The sequence below is a fragment of the Diabrotica virgifera genome, chromosome 2 (genome assembly GCF_917563875.1).
Source record: "Diabrotica virgifera virgifera chromosome 2, PGI_DIABVI_V3a".
In the NCBI taxonomy this organism is placed as follows: Eukaryota; Metazoa; Arthropoda; class Insecta; order Coleoptera; family Chrysomelidae; genus Diabrotica; species Diabrotica virgifera.
In genome coordinates, this window is record NC_065444.1 from 37,815,800 (window position 1) to 37,828,800 (window position 13,001).

General features: G+C 34.2%; 2 protein-coding genes across 2 annotated transcripts in view; one reads left to right on the forward strand and one right to left on the reverse strand.

Moving 5' to 3' along the window:
* Nucleotides 1–2,312, forward strand: part of LOC114329627 (DIS3-like exonuclease 2) — a 60,100-nt gene extending 57,788 nt beyond the window's left edge. The window contains exon 7 of the mRNA XM_050643574.1: nucleotides 1,763–2,312. Coding sequence (XP_050499531.1) covers nucleotides 1,763–2,077 — 315 coding nt within the window. The 3' untranslated portion in view covers nucleotides 2,078–2,312. The remainder of the gene's footprint in view (nucleotides 1–1,762) is intronic.
* Nucleotides 2,313–9,692: 7,380 nt separating this feature from the next.
* LOC114329625 (ATPase family AAA domain-containing protein 5) overlaps nucleotides 9,693–13,001 on the reverse strand; it is a 29,588-nt gene continuing 26,279 nt past the window's right edge. Inside the window, exon 8 of the mRNA XM_050643605.1 lies at nucleotides 9,693–10,041. Coding sequence (XP_050499562.1) covers nucleotides 9,795–10,041 — 247 coding nt within the window. The 3' untranslated portion in view covers nucleotides 9,693–9,794. The remainder of the gene's footprint in view (nucleotides 10,042–13,001) is intronic.

Genomic DNA, 13,001 nt, shown 5'->3' on the forward strand with positions numbered 1-13,001 from the left:
ATAAACATTATAGAAGTTCTCAGGGACTTTCGGCCCTCGATAATAACGTAATCTTTCATTCTGCGTTTAAATTTTTCAAAAATACTTATTAGTTTTCTCAGGATTCGAAAAAAATGAATCCCCATTTGAATAGCATTGCAGCCGAAAATACGTACCGATCCTCTTAAGAAACGTGTAAATTTTAAACAATTGTGAATGTCCCCGTTAAACGAAGTTAAGGAAAAGTAGTGTGCTATGGAAAAAACAAAGAAACATTTTCCAGATCTAAACGTATATAATTAATTAAAACAACAATAAGACAAACAACACTATAAAATATAACAAAGAAATAACAGCAACTACTTACTTAGTGACGACCTAAATGTTCAAATTGTTGCCCATCATTTTGGATGCAAGCATTTACTCTTTCAAGAGTAGATTGAACAGCAGTCTCAATTTCTGCTTTCGCAATGCTTTGAATGGCGTTTCGTATTCTCTAGATTCTAGATCATGTTTTCTCGAGTAGTGGGCCTAGCGGCAAAAACAAGGTCTTTGCTATACACGGGAAGTAGGTTCAAGCCCAATGCAAGTTATATCATTTTTTTATTTTTTTTATAGATTTTATGATTGTAAGTATGTATATTATTATATATTTTTTTTCAGAAAATACGTATTTAATTAAAATTTTTGGCAACAATTATTGTTCAGAAATCATTTGTGGCATTTTTCAATGTGTTTGTGTGTGTTTTATTCTTTTATTTTTTTTAATTTTTGGTATTGTTTTAATAAAAATTTTTGGAAAGTATTAGAGAAACTGTTTAAAGTATATTGATTTCGTTGAAATCATATAATAGAAGTATAACTTCTTACGTGCGTACAAAGTACACACATTCTTTTTTTCCATAGCACACTACTTCCTTAATCTCGTTTACCGGTGACAGTAACAGTTATGTTTAAAATTTATACATTTCTTAAGATATCTCGAGATAGGAAAAAGATACTGACATATTTTCGGTATTATGTTGCTAATTTGGTCTAATTTTGTAATACAGCATTAAAAATGCATACTTGTATTTAAAATTTTCCAAAGAAAACTAGATTTCTGAAACTAATTAAACAACGCCTCCTAGCTTGCGTATTACTTATTGGGCTATTTCGAAAATAAGAGACTTACATTGACGAAAAAGAGCTGTTTTCAACAAGACCAAGTATGCAAAATTCGAATTTATCGGAACCGGACTTAAAGCCATTTTTTCATAAGATTCCCACTCACCCCCAGCTATTATTTGCAAAGGTAGACTTAAACTTGCGAAATCAGATATGCGCAGAATTTTATGATGAATATGATGATTGGATTTCCAGTGCCCTTTCATTAGGTAAATTTTGTAAAATTTTGATTTTTTAATTTTTGATATTTAATTACGCCCTCTAGCGGTGGACCTACAATTATGAAAATAATTTCCAGGCTTTTCCCGAGGCAACTTTGGTTATAAATATTTTTTTCTCAAAGTTGTACTATAAACGGTTCCTGAGATATGACCGAGAGCCATTCTTATTGGGACACCCGGTACAACACAAGCGTAAAAAAGTTCTGAGAATAGCTATACAATCCTTTGGCAGTTGCTAAATTTGTCTCAAATTGTACTCAATAATTCTGAACGAGGGTTCTTAGGAAAATGATATATTTCACACATTCAAATTTAGTATCTATGATTAACGCAGCGTATATAGTTCTTGTCGCAAGTGTCTATATTGACTTCTTTAATAAAACACATGTTTTCAGAGTTGCCCAAGCACTATATGGACCTACGAGGACAAAAAGCTGCAAGTTCATTTCCTAAAGTACAACAATTTCGAAGCCGCTACCATTCTCATTGACGTTTTTTCAGTAGTGAAGATCACTATACGAAGAAAAGATTCCTACAGTTTATACGGGCGTTTACTGAGGCCTCAGCCACCCGGATCACCTGCGAAACATAGAGGGGCTCAGAATAGAAACCCAAAGAGTTCAGAGAAGCCTAAAAAACTGCGGCGCGATAATGAGCGTGCTGCAGCCTACAGACGTAGGATGGAAGAAAAGAAGAAGAGTAAAGAGTAAAAGGCTAGACAGCTACGATGTTGTATTTATACGTAGGTACTTATCTACATGATGTTTTTTTTAAGATTGAGTGATATGATATATTTTTTACTTCATACCGATGTACATACATTTTTTTTTATTTGACAAGTGTTACTCCATTTTGAAGATTTTTAAATATTGTGTACATAAATTATATGATTACATATTATACTAAATCGTACTATAATAAAATTTGCAGCTGGTGTTTACCATATTTTTTATAATTTTTTGCTGATGTAAAAGTTTGACTTATTTTCACGATTCTATTCGTTCTGTGCATGGACGACCCAACATCTATCCCCTCCCTTTACTACTCGCCGAATTGTACTTTTTTATATAAAAGCAGCTTTACATCAAGGCTATGCAAGTTTCATGCTATGCAAGTCAGTCTTGCATGGCATATCTCTTGCCTAGCCTGGCCTTTTTACATCAGAGCTACTTCTGTGCAATTTCAGATACCACTTTCATTGTTGCCAATAGAAGAAATATATCAAAATATTAACTTTAGATATTTCACTTGGAAATTTCAGTCCATAATTAAATATATTCAAATGTAAATCCCAAATTATTACATCCGATAAATACCATTTAAATTTACACAATAAGGTTAAGTTTTTTTCTAGACTATAAATTTTGACATATTGGCAACATGAATTTTGACAGGACTTGCATTAAAATAGCTTGAAAAATAGAACATGTTTTAATTTTTCGTCTAGCACAGGAATTGCATGGAAATAGCGCGTGGGCATGCGCAGTAGCGTGATCTGTCTTGCATGGCTCTTGCCTAGCATGAAAATAGCATAATGTAGAACTGTCTTAATAAATAGTTAAAGAAAAGCTTCTTCTAGGTCATGACGTAACTAAGTAAAATCTCCAGGCGTGGAACGCTGCGTGGCCGACAAAGGGGTGGGGGCAGGGGTGAATATAAAAAATATAAGGGGTTTTTTGCGACGTTCGTGATTGAGACAGTGCATCAAAAGGGGTAAAAGTCGCGGTTTTTATTATTTTTTTTGTGACGCTCATGATGGAGATGGTGCACCAAAATTTGAAAGTAAGTAGGTCATGACGTAACTAAGTAAAATCTCCAGGGGCGGAACGCTGCTTGGGGTACAAAGGGGTGGTAGGCAGGGGTGAGTATAAAAATATAAGGGGTTTTTTGCCGTTCGTGATCGAGATAGTGCATTAAAATTTGGGAATAAGTATATCATGACATTACTAAGTAAAATCTCCAGGGGCTGCGTGCGGGACAAATGTTGTGCTGCGTAACAAAAAAAAAAGAATACAAACTGCGACTTTGACCCCTTAAAACTACCCTCGTTTCCCATTCTGGTTTCCGCCTCTGGGGATTTTACTTAGTTATGTCATGGTCTACTTATTCCCAAATTTTGGTGCACTATCTCAATCATGAACGTCGCAAAAAACCCCTTATATTTTTTATATTCACCCCTACCCCCACCCCTTTGTCGGCCACGCAGCGTTTCGCCCCCTAGAGATTTTACTTAGTTACGTCGTGACCTACTTATTTCCAAATTTTGGTGCACTATCTCGATCATGAACGTCACAAAAAAGTAATAAAAACCGCGACTTTGACCCCTTATAACTACCCTGGTCCCCCACTCTGATTTCCGGCCGTTGGGGAAAGTCATGTACACAACTGATTCAACATATCCCCGTATAGTTTTTCCATATTACCTATCACTTATCACGCAAAAAATCAGCTTCTATCTCTCCGACTACAAGTAAGTTAACATTTTATATCACGGAGTTGCGAAAAATATAGACGACTTACAATTCTTCATAGGAGTTTCCAATAGTTAGAGAAAAGACTCGCTGTTGATGAAAAGATTTGGTTTGTTCATAATTATATACAAAAAACCAATAGGTAAGTACCTAGCAAACATAGTACCTAATAAACATCAAGAAAACTAAATTTATGAGGATATCAAAAACCCAAAATAATGATGAAAGCCTGACAATTAAAGGTAAAACTTTAGAACAAGTAGAAAACTACAACTATCTTGGCACAATAATTAATCACACAAACGATTACTCCAAAGAAATCAAAGTTCGAATAGAGAAAGCAAGAACAAACTTCAATAAAATGAGAAAGGTACTTTGTGCAAGAGAACTGAAATTAGACTTGAGAGTTAGGCTGGCAAGGTGTTATATTTTCTCGACTCTGCTTTACGCTATAGAAGCATGGACACTTAACGCGTCGACTACTAAAAATTTGCAAGCATTTGAACTGTGATCATGGACCGAGCATGTAACAAATAACGAAGTCATGGGAAGAGTCAACAAAGGAATGGAAATATTGGAAATCATCAAGACACGAAAGTTGCAATAACTGGGGCATGTTATGCGTAATACTAATATTAACTAATTATACAAGGGAAAATCCAGGGCAATAGAAGTGTAAGAAGGAGAAGAATCTCATGGTTGCGTAACTTGAGGGAATGATACGGATGCACATCAACCGAACTATTCAGAGCAGCAGCATCTAAGATCAGAATAGCCGTGATGATTGCCAATATTCGTCGAGGAGATGGCACGTAAAGAAGAAGAAGAAGTACCTAGCCATTGCCTGAGGAGTATGGTCTTTGTATGGAGTCATGTATTAAAGAGTTCAACCACTAATAACGTCTTCAATAATGAGTTTTAATAATTCGATTGGCACATCATCCAGTCCATGTTTGAGATTTTTTATCATTTATCAAAATGAAAAAGTTCCTATGCTGCCGAGACATAAATCTGAAATTGAGAATGTTAAGGTGCTATGTTTTCTCCGTTCTAATGTACGGCATGGAAGCTTGGACACTGAAAAAGATAAACATCAAAAACATTGAAGCATTCGAGATGTGGTGCTAGGTGATGGAGAATGAATGCAATGTCATAAAAACCATACAAACGAGAAAACTGGCTAAGGCTCATAATCAAAGGAAAAATATCGGGAATAGAAATGTGGGACGTAGGAGGATTTCCTGGTGGAAATCCTCCTACGTCCCACATTTCGAGTGGTACGAGTGCAGTTCAATGCAATTGTTAGAGCTGCAGCCAACAAAGTTAAGATTGCTGTGATGGTAGCCAACCTCCGATAGGAGACGGCACTGCAAGAAGTATTTTTGATGGCGTAGATGACTTCTGGTAATATTGGTGGTCCGGTATCCTCTATAGTTTGATCATTAAACAGTTCTTGGATGTAATTGGTCCAATGACACAATCCCTCCTTTACATAAGTAATAATATCCCCTTTATCATTTTTAAAGATATTCGTTCTTGTGCTATTTCTAGAACCTTCCATTTCTTTGATTTTTTGTGCAAATTAAAGCTATCATACTTTTTATCCAGATCTTCTATTTCCTTACATCTGTTGGAGGGTCACCTCATTTTTGTCTTACGCCTTTTTGCTTTATGTTTTCTTCGTTCTTCCACAAGTTCAAGAATTTCTACTCATCAAAGGTTTTCTTTTTCCTTCAAATAGTTTGAGGGTTTCTTTTCCATCTCTCACGAGCATGTTAGAAGTTTTTCCCAAAGAGTTTCCGCATTATCTTGTTTGACTTTTCTTAAGTTCTTATTTATTTTAAATTTTGTTTCCGCATATGTGTAGTCTTATTTGAGACATCTTGTATCCATGATATTCTTAAAGCTAGGGCTCTTTAAGAGTCTTTAAATTCACTTTTGTCGACAAAACAATCAGATTATGATCTGAGGATATGTCCGCTCTTGGATAAGTTTTAGATGATATAGAATTTCTATAACTTCTGTTGACGATAAAATAATCTATTTGATTTTTGACTATTTTGTTATTGTCAGCTCGTGATCTGCATGTGTATGTATAATCTACATTTAGGAACTGTGTGACCCCACGAATGAGAGCCATTTGTGTAGCCGGCCTAGACACGTTAAATTAAATAAACAAAAAAATATAATTCAAACAGTGTAGTTATTTAGCAATCCTAAACAGGTGAAAAATTTATGTAGGCCATAGACGTGATGTTCTTGGTGCTACTTTTTGGGATGCCCCGGTAAGCTACGGTCTTCAGAGATTAAAGGGGAAGGTTTTTAAAATAACAATTATTATTAAAAGATATTATTGGGCGCCATTAATAAATCAAAATAAAATTACTGCAATGTGCTTATCCAAAATTAAAGAAAGTTACTTGCAATGTCGTTCCACCTGAAGGTTGGTACTTACCATTGCGGTCGTAAATTTGTCTGTACTCCTCTCCAACAATAAGGATAAGAGATGTATAGTGTGCAAAAAAATACTGATAAATAGTCGTTTATTTATAACAAAAAAATTAAGATGGTAAAAATGAATTGAAATGAAAGAAAAGAAATTAAGTCTTTCGCGAGTATGATTGTTCAAAAGAAATAATAAACAGTTTATTACGAGTACCTGGTGACCTGGGACTGCATTGATGATTAGAGCTAACGTGGATCTGATATAGCTCAGCTGGAAACTATTGTTACCAAACACTTTTCACTTAACACTTTACATTTGTTCGATCTAGAGTACTATTTCACAAAATTTTATGATATGAGAATAAAATTCCAAAGTTTTTGTTTTATTTTTACAAAAAGGTAACTGCTAATTATTGATTGTTATTGGAACATTCTGACATTGGAACGATGTAAACACTGTACACTTAAACATAGCAAAATTTTCTTTAAAAAAAAATGAGTTTTTATTTTATTATAAAGTGGGAAACTCGCTCCGCGAACTTGTATTAATTTCTTCTTAAGAACAACAAGAAAACTGTTCCTTCTAATACACGGAACTACGACACAAAAGATACTATCGTGGTACTCAATGTAACCAACATTTGTTTTCTCACTAGAAAACAGACTAAATAGATTGGAGTTCACTCCATCTGGTAACTTCAACTTGTCTTACAGACCATAAACCAAAACTGTCTCGAGGACTAGACGAAATCGGTCCGCGACTATACACTGTCGTAGCTAGATCTTGATTTCTCCTCTCGTCCCAATTCAAGACAAGATTTTCGGTCTCACAGAAATTACACTCCCATTCTGGCAATCACCAGATAGTTATCCAATTAAAAGAAACCAAATATTTCTTCTACCAATAAAATTGCCATGATATGTTACTAAGTCACAGCCCACTAATTTCGTAAATCTTCTTTTGGCGAATCCAAATCATAGAGCCACATCAGCTAAGGCTCTCCTGATTCCCACAGTGCAATAATCGCACATCTCCAGATGCAGTAATCGGATCTTAATGAGTACCTCTTATCAACAAAAACTCAGACTTTAGTCTCGAAAAATCATAAAATATTTTTGATAATTCGCCGAAGATAAACAAATTCCCAACTTGATACTTGAACGGGCAACGAAAAACACATCGTAATATGGGAAAACGAATTACGCAATACCATACGTCTAATTTATTCAGCACACAGGGTCGGACCTGATATATTTATACGACGATAAAAACATGCATTGGGACCGTTACAATTGTTGAATAAGGTATTTGCAATTATAAGTTCTTATTCATATAGAAATCAACCAGCCTATACGTTCATTTCTCTCCTCACACAATTCTCCCTGGCAGACTTCAGCGTTTAAATTGCCCATTTTATATATACATTATGTCTTAATTAGCTTTAAGATGTTACCAATTTGTTCATGGAAGGCTTCTAGGGTGTCTTCATCCTTGTACAAAATACAAACGTTTTTCATCGTTTTTGTGTTTCCAAATTTGACATACTCGGCAAAATTAAGTTTGTTGGTATGATTTTTAGAGGTTCAGCGGCATTTTCGTCTCTGACAACTGGAGTATAAAGAATCTTCTTCTTTAAGTGTCATCTACGCGACGGAGGTCGGTAATCATCATAGCTATTCGGATTTTAGAGATGGCTGCTCTGAAAAGTTCATTTGATGTACATCCGTACCATTCTCTCAGGTTGCGCAGCCACGATATTCTACGTCTCCCTATTTTTCCTTAAAGCTTTCCCTGCACAATCAATTGGAGCAAATTATATCTCTCTCCACGTGTAATATGTCCGAGACATTCCAATTTTCTTGTTTTGATAGTATTTAGGATTTCCATTTCTTTATTCATTTTGCTCAGAAGCTCTTTGTTTGTGACGTGTTCTGTCCACGATATTTTCAGAATTCTTCTGTATATCCATAGCTCGAATGATTCTAGTTTTTTCATTGATGCAGCATTCAAGGTCCAAGCTTCCATTCCATCAAACAAAGTCGAGAAAACGTAGCACCTAGCCAATCTAACTTTTAGCTCCTCAAATCTCTTGTGCAGAGCACTTTTCTCATTTTGTTGAAATTTGCTCTAGCCTTTTCAATTCTGATTTTGACTTCCTGTAAGTAATCTCCTGTGGAGTTAATCATTGTTCCAAGCTATACGCTCCGAGCTTCGCTGGTATCGCCACCTACCTAACGGAAGTGTTGCCTATCCTCTGTGAGTTTCGCTGGTATGGCTGGTATAGCCATCTAACGGATGACTAGTGTTCCTGTTTCGGTCGGAAATTTAAAGAGGATAGGAGAAAAGCAAATAATAATTGTTTCAAACTTATTACAGTCCGAAAAATGAAAAAATGCCCATGAACGATCACATCAATCACATATTATTCAGATTCTTAATAATATATCTCTCTCGTTTGTTATTTATGAAAAAAATACAGCAAATACAAAATATGTGATTGATGTGATCGTTCATGGGTATTCTTTCATTTTTCCGACTGTATTTAATTCTTATCGTGTAATATTTACAACGTAAAGAAGTAATTGGATTGTAATCGATAATTAATATCAGTAAGAACAGAATTTATTATTCATTATGATTATTTTTAAGATTTTGCTTATGGTTTTGAAGTTTATGTTGACAGTTAATATTAGAAAAAATTATTCTGCAAAAAAGTATAATAATTTAATATAATTATAGTATAATACTTCTTAAATGTTAACTTATGCATTTATTGCACTTAAATAATTAATTAAGAGAGTATTTGAAATAATACTTAATAAGTGTATTTGAAAAATTTAAACGCAGAATGAAAGACTACATTATTATCGAGGTTCAAAAGGCCCTGAAAATTTGTTTATTTTAATCAGTTACAGGGGTGAAAAAAAGCGAAAATTTAGTGTGATTTTTAATTTCAAATCCATATCTCATTCAGAAGAAACTTTTTGTTTATTCTAAGGAATTTTCGGCCCTCACAAATAATGTAACTGTATGCTTAGCGACAGGAAATCTGTCGAATACACAGTTACTATTGTAACCAGTATTTTGGCAGTCTTTAATACAACAACCTTCGTGAGACATTTAGTAAAAATTATATGCAACTCTTAATGCAGAACGTCAAATTTCCAGTAAAAATTTACAGACTTGTCACTACTGGCGCTCGCGAATTTTTAATTATCCCCTCTACCTACGAGCTCATAGCGTATACATATTGGTCGACTCGTTCCATATTGGATCCGTTTATGAAGAGATTCTCGTTATTTTTTGAGTATTCTTGTCCAAACTCCGTTATTCAGGTCAGTAGCCTCTGAAGATCCCAAATATTTTCCGCTAAGATGACAGTATAAACAATAAACAATACACAGGGTATAAAAAATTGATAAAAATGATTTTTATTTATACACAATTGCCTACACAATTTGCTTCTTAATAAATAATTCTATTATATATGTAAAAATATATGCAAAAAAGCTATTCCACACTGTTCAGTATTTCGCATGCGCTTTTAATTATACCGTCATTATATTTGATCCCTACATCCCTTAAGTAATACCTAAAACGGTTTCCTCTTTTTGTATTGTTCGCAGCCCGCACAGACTCTGACCTCGTGATATTTCGCAATGCGGGCATGTAGTCTAGGGCTGCAGCCCTTCGATCAGTCGTCATTGGTAACGCTTCGTTGAAGGCGTCTTCGCATTTATCAATTTTTGTTCGCCATCTAAAAAAGAAGAAATATACATATTTGAGCAAGTGTCAACTCACATAAAAACTCTGTTTAGTACCAAACTTTTGTTTAGAGAGTATATTAACTCGTCCTAGAATGCCAAAACCGGAAGAGAGAATATATTTTTTCCCACCATCGGTAAAGACACGCAGACTCAACTGACAACGGACTGAGACTCAAACTTTGCGCTGGTCAAGAATATGGTATATGTTCGGAGAAAGATTTGATTCCGATTCAGAACACACTATAGGCTGTTCTGAAGAAACCAAGAGGTTGAAATGTACCGGGTGTCCCAATAAGAATGGCTCTCCGCCATATATCAGGAACCGTTTATAGTACAGCTTTGAGAAAAAAAATTATAACAAAAGTTGTCTCGGGAAAACCCTGGAAATTATTTTCATAATTGTGGGTCCACCGCTAGAGGGCGTAATTGAATATCAAAAATTAAAAAATCCAAATTTTACAAAAATTTTTTAATGAAGGGGCACTGGAAATCCTGTCATCGTATTCTTCATAAAATTCTGCGCATATTTGATTTCCCAAGTTTAAGTCTACCTTTGCAAATAAGAGGTGGGGGTGAGTTTGAACTTTGTTATGAAAAAATAGCTGTAAGTCCGGTTCTGCTAAATCAAATTTTGCAATCTTGGTCTTGTTGAAAACAGATCTTTTTCATCAATATAAGAGTTTTAATTTCGAACCAGCCTAATAAGTAATATGCCAGCTAGGAATCGTTATTTATTTGTTTTCAGAAATCTAGTTTTCTTTGGAAAATATTAAATACAAGTATGCATTTTTAATCCTGTATTATAAAATTAGATTAAATTAGCAATAGAATAGCGAAAACCGCATGTCGATACCTTTTTTCTATCTCGAGATATCGTCAGAAACGTGTAAATTTAAAAACATAACTGTTACTGTTACCGGTAAACGAAGTCAAGGAAAAGTAGTGTGCTATGGAAAAAACAAAGAAACATTTTCCAGATGTCAACGTTTATGAAAGGGCTTTTCAACGCTTCTCATTTGTTTCGAGGCTCCGTCATATGTCGTATATTAATATTATACACGGATTATACGACACATGACAGAGGCTCAACAAATGAGAAGCGTTGAAAAGCCCTATTAATAATTAAAACAACACTATAAAATGAAAAAAAATATAAAATATAAACACTATAAAATAAAAAAAAAATGTAACAAAGAAATAAAAACAACTATTTAGTGACGACCTAAATGTTCAAATTGTTGCCTATCATTTTCGATGCAAGCATTTACTCTTTCAAGAGTAGATTGAACAGTAGTCTCAATTTCTGCTCTCGAAATGCTTTGCATGGCGTTTCGTCTCTCTGGATCTCTGGATTCTCTGGATCATATTTTCTCGAGTAGTGTAGTAAATGATTACATCAAAAATGATGGGCAACAATTTGAACATTTAGGTCGTCATTAAATAAGTAGTTGCTTTTATTTCATTGTTATATTTTATAGTGTTGTTTGTCTTATTGTTGTTTTAAATTATATTTATATACGCTGACATCTGGAAAATGTTTCTTTGTTTTTTCCATAGCACACTACTTTTCCTTAACTCAGTTTACCGGTGACAGTAACAGTTATATTTAAAATTTACAGGTTTCTGAAGATATCTCGAGACAGAAAAAAGGTATCGACATGCGGTTTTCGCTATTCTATTGCTAATTTAATATAATTTTATAATACAAGATTAAAAATGCATACTTGTATTTAATATTTTCCAAAGAAAACTAGATTTCTGAAAAAAATTAAATAACGCCTCCTAGCTGGCATATTACTTATTAGGCTGGTTCGAAATTATAACTCTTACATTGATGGAAAATATCTGTTTTCAACAAGACCAAGATTGCAAAATTTGATTTAGCAGAACCGGACTTGCAGCCATTTTTTCATGACAAGGTTCCCACTCACCGCCAACTTTTATTTGCAAAGGTAGACTTAAACTTGTGAAATCAAATATGCGCAGAATTTTATGAAGAATACGATTATCGAATTTCTAGTGCCCCTTCATTGGTAAAATTTTGTAAAATGTAGATTTTTTAATTTTTGATATTCAATTACGCCCTCTAACGGTGGACCCACAATTATGAAAATAATTTCCAGGCTTTTCCCGAGGCAAGTTTTGTTATAAATTTTTTTTTCTCAAAGCTGTACTATAAACGGTTTCTGAGATATGGCCGAGAGTCATTCTTATTGGGACACCCGGTACATAAATAGATGGTAGTGGTCTCTAAATTGTAATTAAATCTTAACTGCCTTTACCTACCTTCGTTTTTACTCACGCATTGAGTACTAGGCATCACATTTGTTGATCTTTACCTAGATAAATTGACGTGTTGTGGAATGCATATTATAGATTCCCCACGTCTATGCATTTATCGCCCTTTTTCCTTGCAAGTTAAAGAAGGATAGGGTATAGGTATAAGTGAGAATTTGTTTCCGAAATCTTTCCTAAGAAATCTTTCAGATTTTTATTTTTAAATATTATTTATTTGGAAATGGAGCCTCTTGAGTTTCGCCTATCTTTTAATATGGTAATAGGTGGGACGATTTCCCTGCATAGATATACATAATGAAACTTCCAAATCTTCTGATAATGAAACAACTAACTAAATAGTCATTGATGCAAGACACTGTTCCAACTTATTAGATGTTAGTCCTTTCAGAGGAGCAAACATAGACAATGATCACTATTTGGTTGTGTCACGGCTTAAAGAAAGAATACCCAACCAAAAAGAGTCGTAAAAAGGAAAGAAAAAATAAGTATTCACAAACTAAAAGGTCCGGACATAGAAAATGTATATAGAGAGGAAATAGAAGATAAAATATGGACACAAAACTAAAAAAAGAAGATATTAATCAGCTATGGATAAAAATGCAGATATTAACCAGTATTTCATTGCATAAATCGTTGAAATATCGAGTAAAAG